Consider the following 16,280-nt stretch of genomic DNA (forward strand, 5'->3'; position numbering starts at 1 on the left):
ACGAGTTCAGGTTGGAATAAATCATCAGTTGGGGAAGTGTTTAGTGCAACAAGAATAAGGAGAATGAGATAAAATGATTAGGATGTGATGGAAGAGTAGGAGGCGGCGGGAGGTGAAGTGTGTCAACAGTCAAAGACATGAGCAGGGAGGCTGAAAATGGAAAATGTGACACATTTTAGCATAGCAAGAGGGCCCCCATTTGAGGTTGTGTGTGTGGGTGTGTCCCTCAGCTGCTGTGTCCTGGTTTTTGGTAGGGCGGTCCAAAAAGGCCACACCAGTCCATTCAACATGTAACATAACTCACTGGATGTACAGTGCCAGGCCAGCCCAGATTAATAAAATATGTCAGATAGCTCCTGTTGATCGCTTCATACGTAATAATGTAAGAGGAAGAGTATTGACGAGGACAGGGTTCAGGGATTGCAAAATCTTACTGAGCAGACATGTGAAACCTTCAGTCATTCTGTCATAACTGAACATCCAAACTGCTGTCAAGGACATTTGTGTGTGAAATATTAGCTATTGGTATCATCTTAACTGCATTAAATATTTTCCTAGCTCAAAGGTGGATCTACTTTTTTACCTCATCACTCACCACAGTGGTTGTCATGTCAAAAGGTCACAGTGTAAGCCATTAGCCATTAGCTAAGTTATGTTTGTCCATCCCAATATGTTGTTCCATTTTGAATACAAATACATAACATTTCTCATGATGTGCTGTTACGCTGTTGTAATTAGTCAGTGCTCTTAACAGGAGCACCTCATGTTGAAGGGATGTTAAATTCTCTACTACTGGGAAGGGAATCAAACGGTTCTGTGAAAACCATGTATCTTCAAACTTTATGTTTTCAGCAGCCGTTTTTGACATTGTGACAATGCAGCTATCAGATAATACAAGTTTTTTTTTTTAATAGTTTATTGAGTTTAAGAAGTGAGATAATTTCCTAACCCACAAATAAACTCTTTGTCCAGCAGTTTATGTACAAATTAAATTCACCCAATTTGGAGACACGTGGTTTTGAACAAAGTGTCCTCAGCTGCACAGTCGCACTGTATGTAACAGAGAAGTACAAAGTAAATAATCTGTTATACAAAGAAATTCTGAATATGCTAACATTTTTCAAACTTTACTGTCTTATATTATGAAAGACTAGTGATGCAGGCCTCTTAAAACAGAGAAGGTGAGACAGTGTCATGAACACATGACAACACATGACACATGACACAGTCATGACACAAGAACCCTAACCCTAACCATAACTTGTCATGACAAAACCAAATGACACTTACTAAAAAAAGCATTATGTCATAAACGCATATGACTTGTTTACAGTGTTATAACACATTCATGACAGTGTCATGTCACTCTTATGTGGCTGCCTTTGAGTATAGTGTACCCTTTAACCTACTGTAAGGTCCTGCTGTACAGCTCAGTTTTTAACCATTGAAAGACTCATAGATGATGCACTAACCCCATCTAAAGGTGAAAAGGAAACTTACAGGCTCTTTGCCGAGAGAGACTGCCGCATAAAGTGAAGGTACAATAATGCTATGACCCTTTTTTTAGAACAATATTATCATTAAATGTTACAGATTTTCTATTCACTTTTCTTTCAAACGTTTCGCAGATAATTGGGACTTCATTCATGTTCTAGTTGAATTTTGAGACCAAAATGTGATTCCCACAACATGAATAGACTTTCCTTCTATTTTGCCAAATCATGTGTTCTGGCTAACAAATACTATCTTGATGTGACAAAACCTCAGTTTTATCAGGTTCCTCAGCAAATGGGTCTCCCATGGAGTACTTGACAGCAGAGAAAATAATCAGTGTATTTAATGGTGCCATCACCAAACTGGGCACTCATTTACACAACTTACAATGGCCTAATTCATTCCCTGCGCAGTTCAGTCCCAAGTTTCACCACATCCTTTCAGAGGATGACCATGCAGAAAAAAACTGTGCCAAACAAATCACTGAGGGGACATTAAGTGAGTGTATGTGACTATGTTGTGTCTGTCTTTTGAGACAAACATTTGACTGGGTGTGATTTAAATAATGGCCAGCACTGATTACAACAGGAAATCATTAGAAAAACCCAGTTTCTTCCTAGGTAAATGAAATTGTGTACAGACTTATGCCTAGAGTAAAACATTGGTTGTGGCTCATACAAGTCTTTGTTTTGCAGTGATGCAAACAACTCGAGAGACAAGAATTAACGACAGGTTTCCCTTTGCTATTCTGTCAAGGACTATTTCCTTCACAATGTCTCCCAAAGGGCTGAAATGTATGTGAAAATGACATCATTACATGTCTCTCTGGTCTCGATGAGTCTGCATCTTGAAGGCATAGTGAAAGGTCATTAATGCATATGTCAGTGTCAAAACAACATGTCCTTATATGTTTGCCCCAGTATCAGTCTTTTTTCTCCTTTGTCTTGTTAAAATTTTGACATGGTGAAGTCTGTGTGTGTGTGTGTGTGTGTGTGTGTGTGTGTGTTTGTGTGTGTGTGTGTGTGTGTGTGTGTGTGTGTGTGTGTGTGTGGGTGAAGACCATGTTGTACTGTCTCTCTGCCAGGTGGACCTCTTCTTCCTCCTGGTGTCACACATGGGAGGGGCATGGCTGCATGCAGTCTAAAGCTAGCTCCTCTTATTTCCCTGGCAAATGTCACCACAACCAGTCACATTTCTCTCCTCCTCTTCCTTCTCCACCTCTTTCTCTTCCAATCCTCTCCTCCTTCCTACATCCCTCACTCCCTGCCTGCCTGCCCGTCAGAAATATCCCTGGAGGATAAGATGCCATGGAGGCCACAGGAAGAACAGCGCTTTATGTCTGCTCTGTTCTCTTCATCCTAACAGGTGAGCGTTCAGGGATGTTTTGCTTGAGTTGTCAGTGTTGCATTGGTGCAGCTATAGCAGTTACTAGGGTTGCTGTGTTTGCTTGGTTGGCAGGGTAAAACTGAGGGTGAGTTGGGGAAGTTTTTCTTTTGTGGTGCGCAGTAACAAAATGTTCACTTGTGAAAACCTTTATTTATTGAAAATGTTCAGGTCAGAGAAGCAGTTAATGAAACTGGTTTGGAAAATGTAAAAGCAGTGAAGTGAATTCAAGGACCAAAGCTACATGTTTTTGTATTTTGAAAGCTTAAACTGCATTAAAATATTGTAACATTTCGTGCAAAACTATAAGTTGGTCAATAAGTTCTTTACACTGAAGTATCCTATTCTTTTTCGATGTAAGTTTGAGTCTTTAAAGCTTTCCTTTTAGAGTCCATCTTGGTTTGTTTTGCATGTTCTTTCCATAGTCATTGCCGTTTGACTTTACAGGATTAGCTTTTCTACTGTTGCTGTATAGTAAAGACACATGGAGGGTGTCAGTGGAAAGGAGAAGTGACCTAGGCCACAGCTCTGTGACCAAGTGATAAAAGACATGAACCCGTATTCCTCACATGACCAGATAAATCTAATAGAAAAATCCCTTCAAACATGTACTCTCACCTGCTTTGATGTTTGTACCATCAACCCTCCTTGAGGAAAACTTTTTTTTTCTTATCTAAAAGAGGACAGAAGATAGTGGCGTTTGGACACGCACCAGGAGACTTTATTTAGTATCCAAACAACTTGGATTTGTGTGTGTTGGTGATAAAAGGCAGGTGCTTGTGGGTCTCCACACAATAGTTTGAATGTGTGTGTCCACTAAATAAAGATATCCTCTTTCCTCAAAAGCCATTGTCACTGTAATCTCGTCGGTATCACCACAACAATATCCGTGTTGTATGGGGACAACAGTGAAGGAGCGGGCTAAGCACACTCCTCATTCTGCCTTTTTGCCGGATCACAGCTGGTGTAAAAACAGTCTCACTCCTGCTACTGACAACACACACACAGAATCTGGCCTGCAGCCTGCAAGAGTGGAACGTGTCAATGGGTTATCTGCATTATTTAGGACATGACACCAAACACACAGGGAATCTATTGTGATAAGGAACATGGGTCACCAGGGACCTGGCTGACACCAGCTGGATGTCCCCAAGGAGGAAGTTTGACTCGGCCAGAGGGGTGGGTGAGGGAAAAAAAGAGATTAAAGATGTTAAGAAAAATTGCTTTAGAAGGAGAGAATGAAACTCACTTCTCTGAGGTTCCCATTTTCATTAAGTGGTGTGAAATCATTTAGATTATTGACTATTATCTATATCCTAAAATATTCATCTTTCATGAATGTTTTGTCAACCTCATCCAAAAATGAAGAAGTGAGACAAAGGGACACAAGTAAGAGAAAAGTGAACGGTTTGTAGTGAGTTTGTTTCACAGTAACTGCCTACTCACATGCTGCCGCTTAACTCAAATCTGGCATCCACAAACATTCCCTCACATTTTGACTTCAAACTGTCTACCCAGAAATACCCAGAAAGTGAACATGTCAAAAAAGATCAGGTCGTAGATCTGATATAATATTACTGTAATGATTGGACTCAGGGATGTAATTTAGAAAAATGGCAATTTTGACTGTACAACATACTGAGTAAGCATATTTAGTGTTATATAGCAGATCAAAACTTCCAGCAACTGACAACAGTTGCTGAAAAACAACCATAACTCCTTCTACTCTCTGTGTTTTTATTCCAAGTTGTTTTTCAGCTGGTTACCAGCTAATAAGCCGCCATGGCAACAAGCCAGTGCATTAACAGACCGCAAGGTGTTAGTAACTTCAGACAGCCCAAGTGTTTGGTTTGCGAGTTGGTATCAAAGAGACAGGCCTCGTCCTTGTGTGACAACAATGACACTCAGTATCGAGCTGGGTCAATATTAACTCACTGCAGTTTCAGGACCTGAATTTGAATACTAGGATACAAATGATGAGATCAGACGTACACAACTAAACTGGATTCATCTTTAAATGAAAATGGCCCTGTTTTGATTTCATATTTTCACCATCATGTAATCAATAACCCAATATACCCAACATACTGTGATTTACAACATAGCAAATATATAATATATATTTCCGTTTGCAGATAATTTCTTATTAAGTTTTAACTACAAATGATTTACATTTGTTCATTTGGACTACATCCTTTTGTAAAACGATACCAAAATACCATCATATCATAACAGCAATGCAAGTCAATAAATTATCATTATTTAATTATTGTCATGCCCTAATAATCAATTCCATAAAGCCACATTGATATGTGCCATATGTGTTTAAATATATATGTTTCAACATATTAAAGTCTTCATCTGTGTCATGGTTGCTATCGTACAATATGTACAAAAAGGTGTCTAAGTCTTGTCTAGGTATTTTCCGCTGTTGGTAAAGTGGCTTGACTAGACTATACTTGTATTAGTAAACAGTATCTGTTTACCCAACATAGATATTTATATCTTTGTTGGGTATACACATATTGTACTGTCGGATTGTATTGTCTTATCGTATTAAAGCTGCATTAGTTAATATTTTTAAGGCAGAATAACCACGTGTAATGTGAAAGTGATCTCTTTTGGTGAGATGCCTGCAGAGTATTACTATTCTATGTAGAGTTTTAACATCTTTCAACTCATTGTTTTGGTTTTACTTCCAGGAACTGTTTTGGTTCACTCTCACTTCTCTCATCTGCATCATTTCCAGACACAGCAGGCAGCTTTTTCTGTGGAAACAAAGCTAGCAAAACTGGCTTTATGCTACCTGCTCTGCACCAAATGGGAGAGAGACAAAGCTAGTAACTAGCTGGTGAACATAGCAATTAGCAGCTATGAAACCAGATGTTTCTCACAAGAATTGGTGGAGACTTAAACAGAGTTAAAAGGAGACTGAATAATGGAACTGGATTTTTTTCCAGTGGCAAACATGACTACAAATGGGCAAAAGGCAACTGTTTTATCACATTAAGCATACCAATTTTATAAATATGTCAATGTTGCATTTACAGCTTGTTGTACTGCAAAAATTAAATTATTGCAGGTTGAAATGGCAAGCATTTGTTCATCAGCTTTCATAAACCACCACGTTCGACCCTAAAATGACATAACTATTCCAAATCATGAGCAACATGTTGCCCTACAGCGATCGTGCAGTAACTCTTCGTTTCCCTTCTTCTCCTCCTCTTCTTTTTCCTGCCAACTTCATTAACTCAGAAGTCAGCACTGAGCTCATCCATATACCTTCATCTGTCCATCATGGTATTGAAGGGAAGTCAATGCTTCTGTCTGTTGAGACTCGCTTCCCACTGGATGACGTTGAGATCCAGGGAACTTGGTCCCACACCAGGCCAAGCGGCAGAAGAACCACATTAGTGACGTTTACCAAAGAAACCTCAATCCCTGACATGATGTACCGCAACCACTTGCTCTTTAGAGAACCCAATGTGTCTTTGCTAATTCTGAAATTAAACCAGGACAATGAAGGGGATTACTACTTGAATCTCAACATAGCGTTTCATAACAAGACAGGACTGGTCATAAAGGAGGAGAGAACTGTGCATGTAACAGTGGATGGTGAGTGTTTTCCTATCCCATGTTATAATGACCATTTGGATGTCATCTATGGATTCAGGTCTGAATTCTTTGTTTTTTCCTTCAGTCCCTGTGTCCACTCCTGTCATTGAGAAGAGGCCATCATATGCAGTTGTTGAGGACCAGGCAAACGTAACCTGGAATTGTTCTGTCGAAAGAGGAACAAGAGTTGTGTTCCACTGGCTAAGGGACAACGTCACACTGGGCCCCAGTGACAGATACCACTTCTCCCGAGACAACTCTACATTGTTAATCAATCCTGTGAGAAAAGACGACAAGGGAACTTACCACTGTGTGGCCAGCAACGCTGTCAGCCAGGGTCGACGCAGCAGAGCTGTGGAACTCACTGTCTATTGTGAGTAGATAAATCTGTACTCTTCTTTTACTTCTCTGTCCCTGCACCAAGACCACCTTCAACTGCACAACTAGTACCCAATTAATTCCCATAGAACTGCAACGTGGTTCATTTCCTGTGAGAATGTAATCTTCAGTGTTTTATTATACAAAGGACATGGAAATTTCATAGCCAGCTGCTTCTCATGCTCAGAAAGTCTGGCATAATAAAATGCTGCTCACTTTGATCAATTATTTCATGTGAAAGTAGCTGCTATTAACACCAAAAATGATCATTTATAGCAAATAGAAGTCTATAATGCTAATATTACAGGGACTGGAATCTGATTTTTTCTTACCTCATTGGTGCCAAAATCGCCAACATGGCAGCTGTAATCTTCATTTTACAAGCTGTTGTTAACTTGTGAAATTAGGCAGGATAAACCTAAATGAACCAACAGAGATTTACTATAAAGACAACCGTGTTGACTAAATAAGACAATTGTAGGTGTCATTTCTTACACAAATAAATCTTTTTTAACTTGACACACACTGGAACCAGATCTATTAACACTAAAGGGTCAGAATAGCCTGTCCAGTTTAATTTTTAATTATTTTGTACAGTGTATTTTGTGTTTTTCCCCAAAACCATTTGACCGCAGGCTGTGTTTGTCACAAAGTTACTGTACTAATATCAAGAATAAATCTATTTTAGTTTCTGCGCTTTTCACTGTATTAGGCCATATAAATGTCTGTTAGATCAGACTACTTTCTGACAACATGTGACTGTTGGGTATTTGCATGGCAGCAGACTTAGCTCACAGAGCTCCTCTGTTCTTCTTTAAAGTGTGTCAATACACTGATGAACTGGTCTGGTTTTGTGAGTCTGAGGGTGTATCGAAGAACATGTAAACATACAAATAATCATTCAATGAACGCATTTGAATATGTTTTCATTTTCACAAAACTGTTGTTTCTGTATTGACGCACATCAGTCAGTGTGCTCAAACTGTGAGTGAGTTGAAACTTGGCACAGAGAGCTGCAGAACTAGTCAGTTTAGCATTGCCATCATTTCTGTTTGATTTGACAGATCACGTTTGTGTTAGCATTCATCAGTATCCTGCAGAAAGCAGATCCACTGCTATCAGTTAACATACCTTTAGTTTGAACATGTTCACTTTCTATTCCAGTCAGATTATTTGCTTATGTTAATGTATGACTGAAAACAATTAATATATATTTTTTCAACATCTGGTTTCTAGTCTGAAACAAGTCACATACACATTCAAACATGTCACTTGAAGAACTAAAAGTGTTCATGGATGGATTGCCTTCAGATGCATCACATTAGAACTGCAATGTCTGGATTGCCACTAAGCCTACTTGTGTTATGTCACACAGTGAAGTCTATCTTAACAGACTTAAAACACATATCTTACTTAACTACATGGCTTAAACAGGCCATAGGGAGACTCTTGTTAGCATGAAAGAAATCTGGTCATGTTAATTACAATCTCACGATTATTTGCCAATAAAGTGTACCAAATTGTATTAACATCTACTTAAACAACTACTACTAAAACATTTCTGGAAATTATTTCTCTATGTTGTTTTAACATCTCCACTGGAACTGTTGGTGGTTAAGTGACTTGTTTAAGGGCAATCACTGCTCTTTCATTTCCCCACCTTGACTTATTTTGCTAGACTGTGGATCCAACCTATGTTCTATATTCAGAATCTTTTGGCTGTTGCTGCCCCATGATGCATTAACAGGAGACACTTTGTAGAAAAGTAACCATTCTGTATAATAAGCGTCAGATCAGCAGCAAACTCTTGCCCCTGCAGATGGCCCCTACAACCTGGAGGTGAACTCAGGCCAGGGCCTGCGAACAGGAGAAGTGTTCACCATCAACCCTGGAGAGCTGGTCTTCTTTGAATGCCAGGCTGACTCCAACCCACCCAATAGCTACGTCTGGATCGCTAAGAGCCGCAATGCCACCCAGGTCATCACTGAGGGCCCGAGGATGGAGGTGCTCTCCTATAGATTGGCCCAGGCTGAAGAGTACCTGTGCCGTGCCTTCAACAATGCAACCCAAAAGCAGGACGAGGCCCAGTTCACTCTGGTGGTGGCCAGTTTAGGAACAGGTGGGTAGAGGGTGGAACATGGCAAGAAAGAGCAGAGCATGGGTAGATTTTGGGAATCCTCTGAGATAAACACTCTGTAAACAGCGTGTCCTGCCAAAAACACAAGAGCTTTATGAGCTATGAGAGATATGTCTCGACAATGACAACCAACATGGCCAGATTTGAGGACATGTAGGTTGCTAGGTTCCAGCGCTTGCGGTCTGTATTAAAGTTCAGCAGCTGGGAAAGTAAACAGTGGATAACAGCTGTTGTATTTGTTGACTAAGTTTTATAGCATGTGGAGTTTCTGTGTGCCGAATGCGACATTGATATGTTGTCTAGGTGATACTGAGAAAGGCTTGCTGATGGCTACTGCTGATACTGGCTATGATTTGTAATGCTGTTTATTGAGTCAACAGAAGTGATGACAGCATCCATTTTTTATTGACATCAAAATCTCTTATGGACATTACCATAAAATCCTCGGACGACTAACTTTTTATAAGACTACCCAATGCTAGTTGCTGTAGGCTGGATTTAAGCACATTGGTGCTTAAAAGGTGCAATATGAGTTCCTGCATGATTTAAGTGCAATTTCCTTTTTTGCCCCAAATTGTAGGCATCTCTCCTTGATCAGCTATCTTTTTCACAGTGTATCCAGGGGGCAGGAAGCTAACGGATCAAGGAGAGATGCCTAAGGTTTGAGACAAAAAGGAAATTGCGCTGAAGCCATGCAGGAACTCATAGTGCACCTTTATGCTAAATGCTAACATGAGCAGGCTAACATACCACGGTGACTATGCTAACATGTTGATGTCTATCAGGTTGTATTTTAGTTAAGCCTAGTAGCATGCTAACATTTGCTAATTATCATTTGCTAATCCACAGTAGAGGCTGATGGGAAATGTCATTAGTTGTGCAGATATTCAAAAATGGAGGTGTCTACAGAATTTCATGGAAATCCAACTAACCTAATAGTTGTTGAGTGGTTACAGTATGGACCAATATGCAATCCCAAGAGTCAGTTTGTCTAACAATAAGTGTTAATATCCTTGTCCCTCCCATATTTGTTTACAGGGAAAGAGAAGCACACCCAGGAGGGCAGCTCTGTTTCCCCTCTGGCAGCCATTACTGTCTGCTCATTGTTCTTCATAAGCTTTGTAGTGCTGTTCTTCCTCAGGAGAACCTGCCATCCTAAGAGAGGTATGAGAATGTCTCATCCTGCTGCTTTGACAGCATTAGCACCAGTTTTTGTTAATAATGTGAAATCATCCCTCACAGTTAGTCCTACAACCTGTTTAACATGTTCCATGTTTGAAATCTGCCTTTCTGAAGTTGAACGTTGAGATACCAACAGTGGCTTGCTGCACTGAGATCTTACACATTGAGGTTAATCAAATATGTAAAGAGTTTGCAAATGTCAGTGAAATTGAAGCTAACTAGGGCAAAAAAGTATCACTGCATTTGCACATATGTAAGGTAATGTAAGGGTACAGTATTTCATTGCAACATACACATACATGTAGAAATTCATTCTCTGCATTTAACCCCTCCCTCAAGGGAGCAGTGGACCGCCATTCCCCGCCCCCGGGGACCAGATCTGAGCTAGTGCCTTGATCAAGGGCACTGACTGGAGAACCTAGTGTTTTTTGATGTGAAGTGGACTTGTCATTTCTGTATTTGTAAATAATGATTTACCTCTTTCTCTTTTAACAGTGCTTATGAGCATTTACAACAGGTAAGAGCCTTGTATATAAAACGAATACAGACATGAACACTAGTGTTTTTAATAGTGTATATGCTTTAACTAACAGCTTTATGCATCTGTGTTGGTAGACCGCTTTCAGAGCAGAAACGACCACATCGTTCAGGTATGCTACTGCTTGTTAAAGGTGATCTATTATGCTTTTCTGTATTTTCTGTCATGTCTGTAATGTTACAATGTCGGATTTTCATGTTAAACATGGCCAAATCTTCAAATAATGAGGTAAACGTATTTCAGAGAAATCCCCGTGAGCAAAAACCTCAGATTTCCCAATGTGTTGAACACTCTCAGTGTTGTTTTCTACTCTCGGCTTTGTGTCACGTCACACAGAGCTGGGATTTTATGATTGGTCATCTGCTCCAGGCAGGCTGCTAAAGCGTTTTTTTAAGAAAGTTTTTGGAAACGTTACTGCGGTGTTTATTGTTTATTGTTTAAGTACTGTAGCTACATGCTTTTTTAACCTTCATTTATCCAGGCAAGTCGATTGAGAACAAATTCTCATTTCCAACGACAACCTCTCACATTCACACAGTTACACATTTATATCTGGAAGCTGCCCAGTACAACCACAGTCTGATCTGCTGGCCGCTGAGCAGCTCCACTGGGGCGGTCAGAGTTAAGGGCCTTGCTCAAGGGCACCTCAGTGGTGGTGATGAGGGAATGCTAACGCTAGAGAAGCTGTAATCCTGGCTACCAATGTTGTTCATGTGTCCCCAATTTTAGGCCACATTTCTGCTGGAACGTGTCCGGTTGTGTTGTACATGGTTAAAAAGCCTTTATCTGCCATTTTTAAAAGTAGAAAGTTCTGCTCTATTCTATTACAAACTAATGTTAACCTACTGCTAATAAGTCACAATTATGTCACGGTACAAAGTCCTATTATTTTGCTGAGAGCAACAACAGTGGTTATTCCAAGAAACTCTGAGATGCGGAAACACGCTGGCCAATCAGAGCAGACTGGGCTTTTGGGACTGGGGCTTGAAAAGACAGGCGCTCCAGCAGAGCACCTCATACAGAGGGTAAATACAGGTGCAGCAGCATTAAAGCATGTAAATGTTCTAGTAGAATCCCAAAATACAAATATGAATTTGACAAAAACAGTATATAGGAGGTTACCGTTCACAAGTGTTTTTACCTGCTTGTCAAGCACCCCCCAAATGTAGAGTACCATTTGTCTACATCATATTTATACGAGTTTAAAGCAGAAAAGTAAACAAAGTGAGGATATCTCATTGAGTCCAGCTGAAAAGGTTTTTATGGTGTCATTACATTCACTAAGTCACTGCAAAGTTGGACCAAAAAGAGGTACTGATGCACTGGTCTGATGTGTAAGCCTGTCTATCAACAGGTCATGAAGATGCAACAGAAGACTTTGGCATCTACGAGTTTGTCTCCATACCTGGGAAAATGGAATCCGCACAGGTATTTACCATGTTGTATATTGACATAAATTCCGTGATAAAGCAGCTTTCTTTTTGTCTATTGTTGAAAAGTTGCTTGTGGTTTTTCAAATGTTCCTATGCAACTGTCCTGCAGGCATCATGCAGGTCTCTGTCTCGCCTCGAGTCCGTTCAGGACATGCACACCACCATCTACGATGTGATCAGACAGGTTCCTGAAACCCCGAGTCACAGTTTGCTTAAGTGATAAGCTGGAGTCGTTTCACTTGAAGGCTGATGTCTAGCTTTATTCTCTGTTATCAAAGCCTGGAACACTGTTTTTTTTTGTTTTTTTTTATTATTATTTTTTTGCACACGGGAGGATAGAGACTTGTGTGAGTACACAATGTGATGGTGCACTGTTACTGTCCAGAGTTTAGGACAGATGGTAAATGACCTTTGCTGACATTATTGTGAGATGAAAGTGTAAGTATGCCTTGAAACTTGAGTTTTTTATGTGAAAGTATAACTGTATTTGAAACTGGTTTGCATTTGTCGTTCAAAAATTAAGACTTCAGGTCAAATTAAACCAAGTAAGTTAGATGACATTATGAGCTACTGACAAGGTACCCATACTATTCAAAGCATATGTTTAATTTTGAATAATAAGATTTTTTTAGCCATTTCACTAATATGCTTCTAATTTAACATTCCCGCCAACGAGAGTCTGTTTTGTGAGACAAGTATTATAATGAATGCATTTCTAGTATGAATTATGTTTAGGTTAATTGTAAATATTGTAAATGGACTATACTCCAGATTCTTTATAAATATTATTCTATTTCCATGTTTTGCTCCAATCTATTTATTCCCATAGAAACACTTAACCCCATTTTCACAAATGTAGCATTCTCCCTTGCTCAACATTGATATAATGAAATGCTGAATAGAAACAAGACATTGGAATAATGATTCCTAAATTATTGTTATGATATTATAAAAAACAGATTGTACAGTTTGCATTCACATGTTTGTTTTGTACTTTATTAAAGATATAACTGATTACGATTCTGGGCCTTTTTAAAATATTAAAACTTAATTTGAGCCATTTCTTCAATTATATTTGCACTTCTTTGTCTTTTTCATTTTTTTGTCAGGGCTTGAAATGAACATTTTCTTAATCACAGATCCTTAGAAAATTAAATAAATAGCTGAAGCCAGCAAAGATGTCTGCTGCCTCACAGTAAGTCTTTGTCCAATGTCTTGGCTGTGATCTCTCTTCTCACAAGTGTTTGTGTTGTATTTGTTGCATCCAAATTGCTGGAGAGTGCTTGCTTCTCTAAGCTTTGTTGCATTGGTATGCTATGTACCTGGCTGGATGTGGAGACAGGCAGCAACAGACGGATGGTTCAGCATGTGGCAGAGTGCCCTCCACCTGTTCCTGCTGACATCTTGTCACGAGTAGATGAAAACGTGTGTGCTTGCTTTTCTGTGTGTGTGTGTGTGTGTGTGTGTGTGTGTGTGTGTGTGTGTGTGTGTGTGCATGTGTGTGTGTATATGTAAAAGAGAGTTAATACATACCAGACACAAAAGTGTTTCGTTTACAAAATAGAGGTCAGCATAGTTTCTGTTATTTTTCTGCCTCGGATGTACCATTAAATGTTTTCTGCTAGATTCAGCTTTTTGTATTTTGTTGTCCCCATTGTGTCACAACTGTGGTAAGTGCTTCCATTGAAATTCATGTCAAATGCTGTAGCACAAAACACACCCAAATTACAAGCTGGTAGATCTAGTATTGAAACATTTAAAACTCCTAAAAAGACACATTTGAATTGATTTGGTACCAGGGTGGTTTGTTGCCAGAGAAAACCGGTGACTTTGAATGACACATATTACACAAATACATATTACTTCATTACATTGTCAACATGTGCTAACAAGACAAATAATTACATGTGTCTGTTTTTTGCCTTGTTCCCTGGATAATAAATTGTCAAGACCTGAACCTGATACTGAGTCGTAAAGTGCTGCTTATAATGATGTTTCCCTGCAAAACAACAAGCACTTTATTAAATTTCTAATTATAGCTGATGAACTGACCAACTAAAGTGTGCAATGTCTTTGTGGTGGCATCTCCGGGTAGGGGTTACCATCTGTTCCGTCTCAGTGTATGCTTTAAGGGAGGCTCCTCACTGTGGAATGGCGGCCTGACAAACAACAGTGGAGTAAATTCACCTAGAAAAGATACCTTGCCTTCATTTGACTGGGAAATAGCCTGAGGCATCATTCACCAGGAACCAGAGCTCACAGTGCCTGCTGTCTGCTGCATGCTGCCTGCTTTTAACCAAGTGCTGCTCAAAATAACACCCAGGGGGCAATTACAAAACAGGCTGAATGGATCTGAACAGTTGACAATGCAGAGTCCGGTATAATGACTTGGCAGAGATGGAGCTACATGGCACTGAGTTCTGGATGGTATGACATGATGACATAATCACAGAAGGAAAAGTGGTTTGCTAAATAACGCAGCCACACCAAAAATTAGACTTAGACTAAGATTTAGACTTAGCTTTATTAATCCCTTTGGGATGACTCCCGCAAGGAAATTAAAGTTACCAGAATCCGATACAGCATGAGAAGGAGAAAAGAAGAATACAATACAAAAAACACAACATTTGTGTTGTATTGTAAGTTAGATATTGATAACCTCAACCTTTTTGAGACTAAATTACAGTTGTGAAACAAGTACTCATATCCTTAGCTTATAAAATAAGATCCTCCATTAAAAGTACTGCATTAAAAAAAAAATTCAGCAACATTTTAATGTTGTAGCAGGTTTGAGAAAAGAAAAGTATGATTTGCTGTATACTGTTGGGAAGTTAAATCTATGACTATGTATCATATTTTATAAGATGATCATATGTTTTCAACATTGTTCTTACATGCACGGACAGTCACTGGCTAAATGAACTTAGTTACTTTCTAATACTGGCTATGAATATAGAAAAGTGTATAGAGCTATGTAATAAGGTCAATCAAGGTAACTTCAGTATAACCTGGGGAACAAATTAGGCCTTTTTCACAGCTGACATTTTGACAAGCATGGGCAATGCTGATAACCTTACCGAACTGTACCAATCCCGGCAGACTGACAGGGTTCTCAGCACCCACCACACCAGAACCCACAATATTCATTTTATCGTTTACACCTGTGCTTTTTCTTCTGTGAACAGAGAAGTAACACAAGAGCAACAATTTTCAGGGCAAAACAACCATTGGTGCCTTGTATTCTATTTCATTTCTATTTTGTGATGTTAAATTACTACCACCAAGTGGTGTAAGACAGCAATACAGATATCATAATGTTAATGCTTTACACCACTTTTGAACATAATCTTATTAGTTTGTATAGAAAAAATTATGTTTTAAATGAAATCCAAATCTGTTACACAAGGGGTCTGATAGTAGGTCACAAGCACGCCACATTATATAAACTACATTTCCCAGCATGCTTAGGAATTTCCCCGGTTCCTGGCTGTACCAGTCACGTGACGAGCAACTATGGCTTCCCTCTCGTAGTGATGGAGGCGCATCGTTGATATCAAAACAAAACTGTAACTGTATTCATTTATTTGTCCACAGACACAAGTTGGATTTACGATGCAGAAAATCAAGTCTCTTATGACCCGGCAGGTGAGCAAAGCAGGGCTAACAGAAACCGAGCTGCTAGCCGGTTGTTTCTAGAGCTGCAGGTAGCTAGCAGGACTGCTAGCTAGCTAGCTAGCTAAGCTAACTGGCTAATTTGACAGCTCATTCGTTTGGCTCATTAAAGGGCACGTTCAGCCCTAGGAACAGCAGCTAATTTAACGACTGCATCACAAGTACGAACTATTTACCCCACGTGTAGCGTGGCAGTTCTACCCGCGGCCCGTTGTGAGAGTTTACCATTAGACCATCACAACAACAGGGCACAACAGTAACTGGGCGGTTAGGGAAGCTCATTTCATGTCATTGGTTCACCAATATACAACCGAGCATATCGCTTTCAGAAATCTGCCCGTCGGTTCCACTTTTTGCAGCACGCAGTAGTGTGCTAATGAATAGCAAGCTGTGTGACAACGGGAGGGCACTTACAACTGTAAAAGCCGTTAAGATTACTTGACTTTTT

General features: G+C 39.6%; 2 protein-coding genes and 1 long non-coding RNA gene across 6 annotated transcripts in view; 2 read left to right on the forward strand and 1 right to left on the reverse strand.

Moving 5' to 3' along the window:
- Nucleotides 1-2,646: 2,646 nt before the first annotated feature.
- Nucleotides 2,647-13,178, forward strand: hepacam2 (HEPACAM family member 2). Of its 3 annotated transcripts, none has more exons than XM_032535047.1 (9): nucleotides 2,647-2,859; nucleotides 6,133-6,492; nucleotides 6,578-6,865; nucleotides 8,690-8,989; nucleotides 10,046-10,171; nucleotides 10,685-10,706; nucleotides 10,805-10,860; nucleotides 12,082-12,155; nucleotides 12,270-13,178. In XM_032535047.1, exons 1-9 carry the CDS (start codon nucleotides 2,802-2,804, stop codon nucleotides 12,378-12,380), a joined length of 1,395 nt encoding a protein of 464 aa, XP_032390938.1. In that variant the 5' UTR covers nucleotides 2,647-2,801; the 3' UTR covers nucleotides 12,381-13,178. The 3 variants fall into 3 exon arrangements, with proteins under 3 accessions (XP_032390938.1, XP_032390940.1, XP_032390939.1); XM_032535049.1 differs by having other exon boundaries at nucleotides 10,805-10,839; XM_032535048.1 differs by having other exon boundaries at nucleotides 2,663-2,859; nucleotides 6,136-6,492.
- The window catches only part of LOC116701378 (uncharacterized), a 15,515-nt gene continuing 4,793 nt past the window's right edge, over nucleotides 5,559-16,280 (reverse strand). Inside the window, exon 3 of the long non-coding RNA XR_004334903.1 lies at nucleotides 5,559-5,572. This is a non-coding gene — a long non-coding RNA (uncharacterized LOC116701378). The remainder of the gene's footprint in view (nucleotides 5,573-16,280) is intronic.
- vps50 (VPS50 subunit of EARP/GARPII complex) overlaps nucleotides 15,653-16,280 on the forward strand; it is a 114,019-nt gene continuing 113,391 nt past the window's right edge. For both annotated transcript variants that reach the window (XM_032535044.1, XM_032535045.1), the window contains exon 1: nucleotides 15,653-15,805. In XM_032535044.1, the coding sequence (XP_032390935.1) occupies nucleotides 15,773-15,805 (33 nt within the window). In that variant the 5' untranslated portion in view covers nucleotides 15,653-15,772. The remainder of the gene's footprint in view (nucleotides 15,806-16,280) is intronic.

The sequence above is a fragment of the Etheostoma spectabile genome, chromosome 14, assembly GCF_008692095.1.
Source record: "Etheostoma spectabile isolate EspeVRDwgs_2016 chromosome 14, UIUC_Espe_1.0, whole genome shotgun sequence".
NCBI classification, from domain to species: Eukaryota; Metazoa; Chordata; class Actinopteri; order Perciformes; family Percidae; genus Etheostoma; species Etheostoma spectabile.

What these genes read in the sequence shown, in the direction of transcription:
- hepacam2 (XM_032535047.1), top strand. Translation starts at nt 2,802, where the DNA reads ATGGAGGCCACAGGAAGAACAGCGCTTTATGTCTGCTCTGTTCTCTTC. An exon ending in TGTTCTCTTCATCCTAACAG is followed by an intron (nt 2,860 to 6,132) that starts GTGAGCGTTCAG and finishes TCATTAACTCAG; the next exon opens with AAGTCAGCACTGAGCTCATC. An exon ending in GGAAAATGGAATCCGCACAG is followed by an intron (nt 12,156 to 12,269) that starts GTATTTACCATG and finishes ACTGTCCTGCAG; the next exon opens with GCATCATGCAGGTCTCTGTC.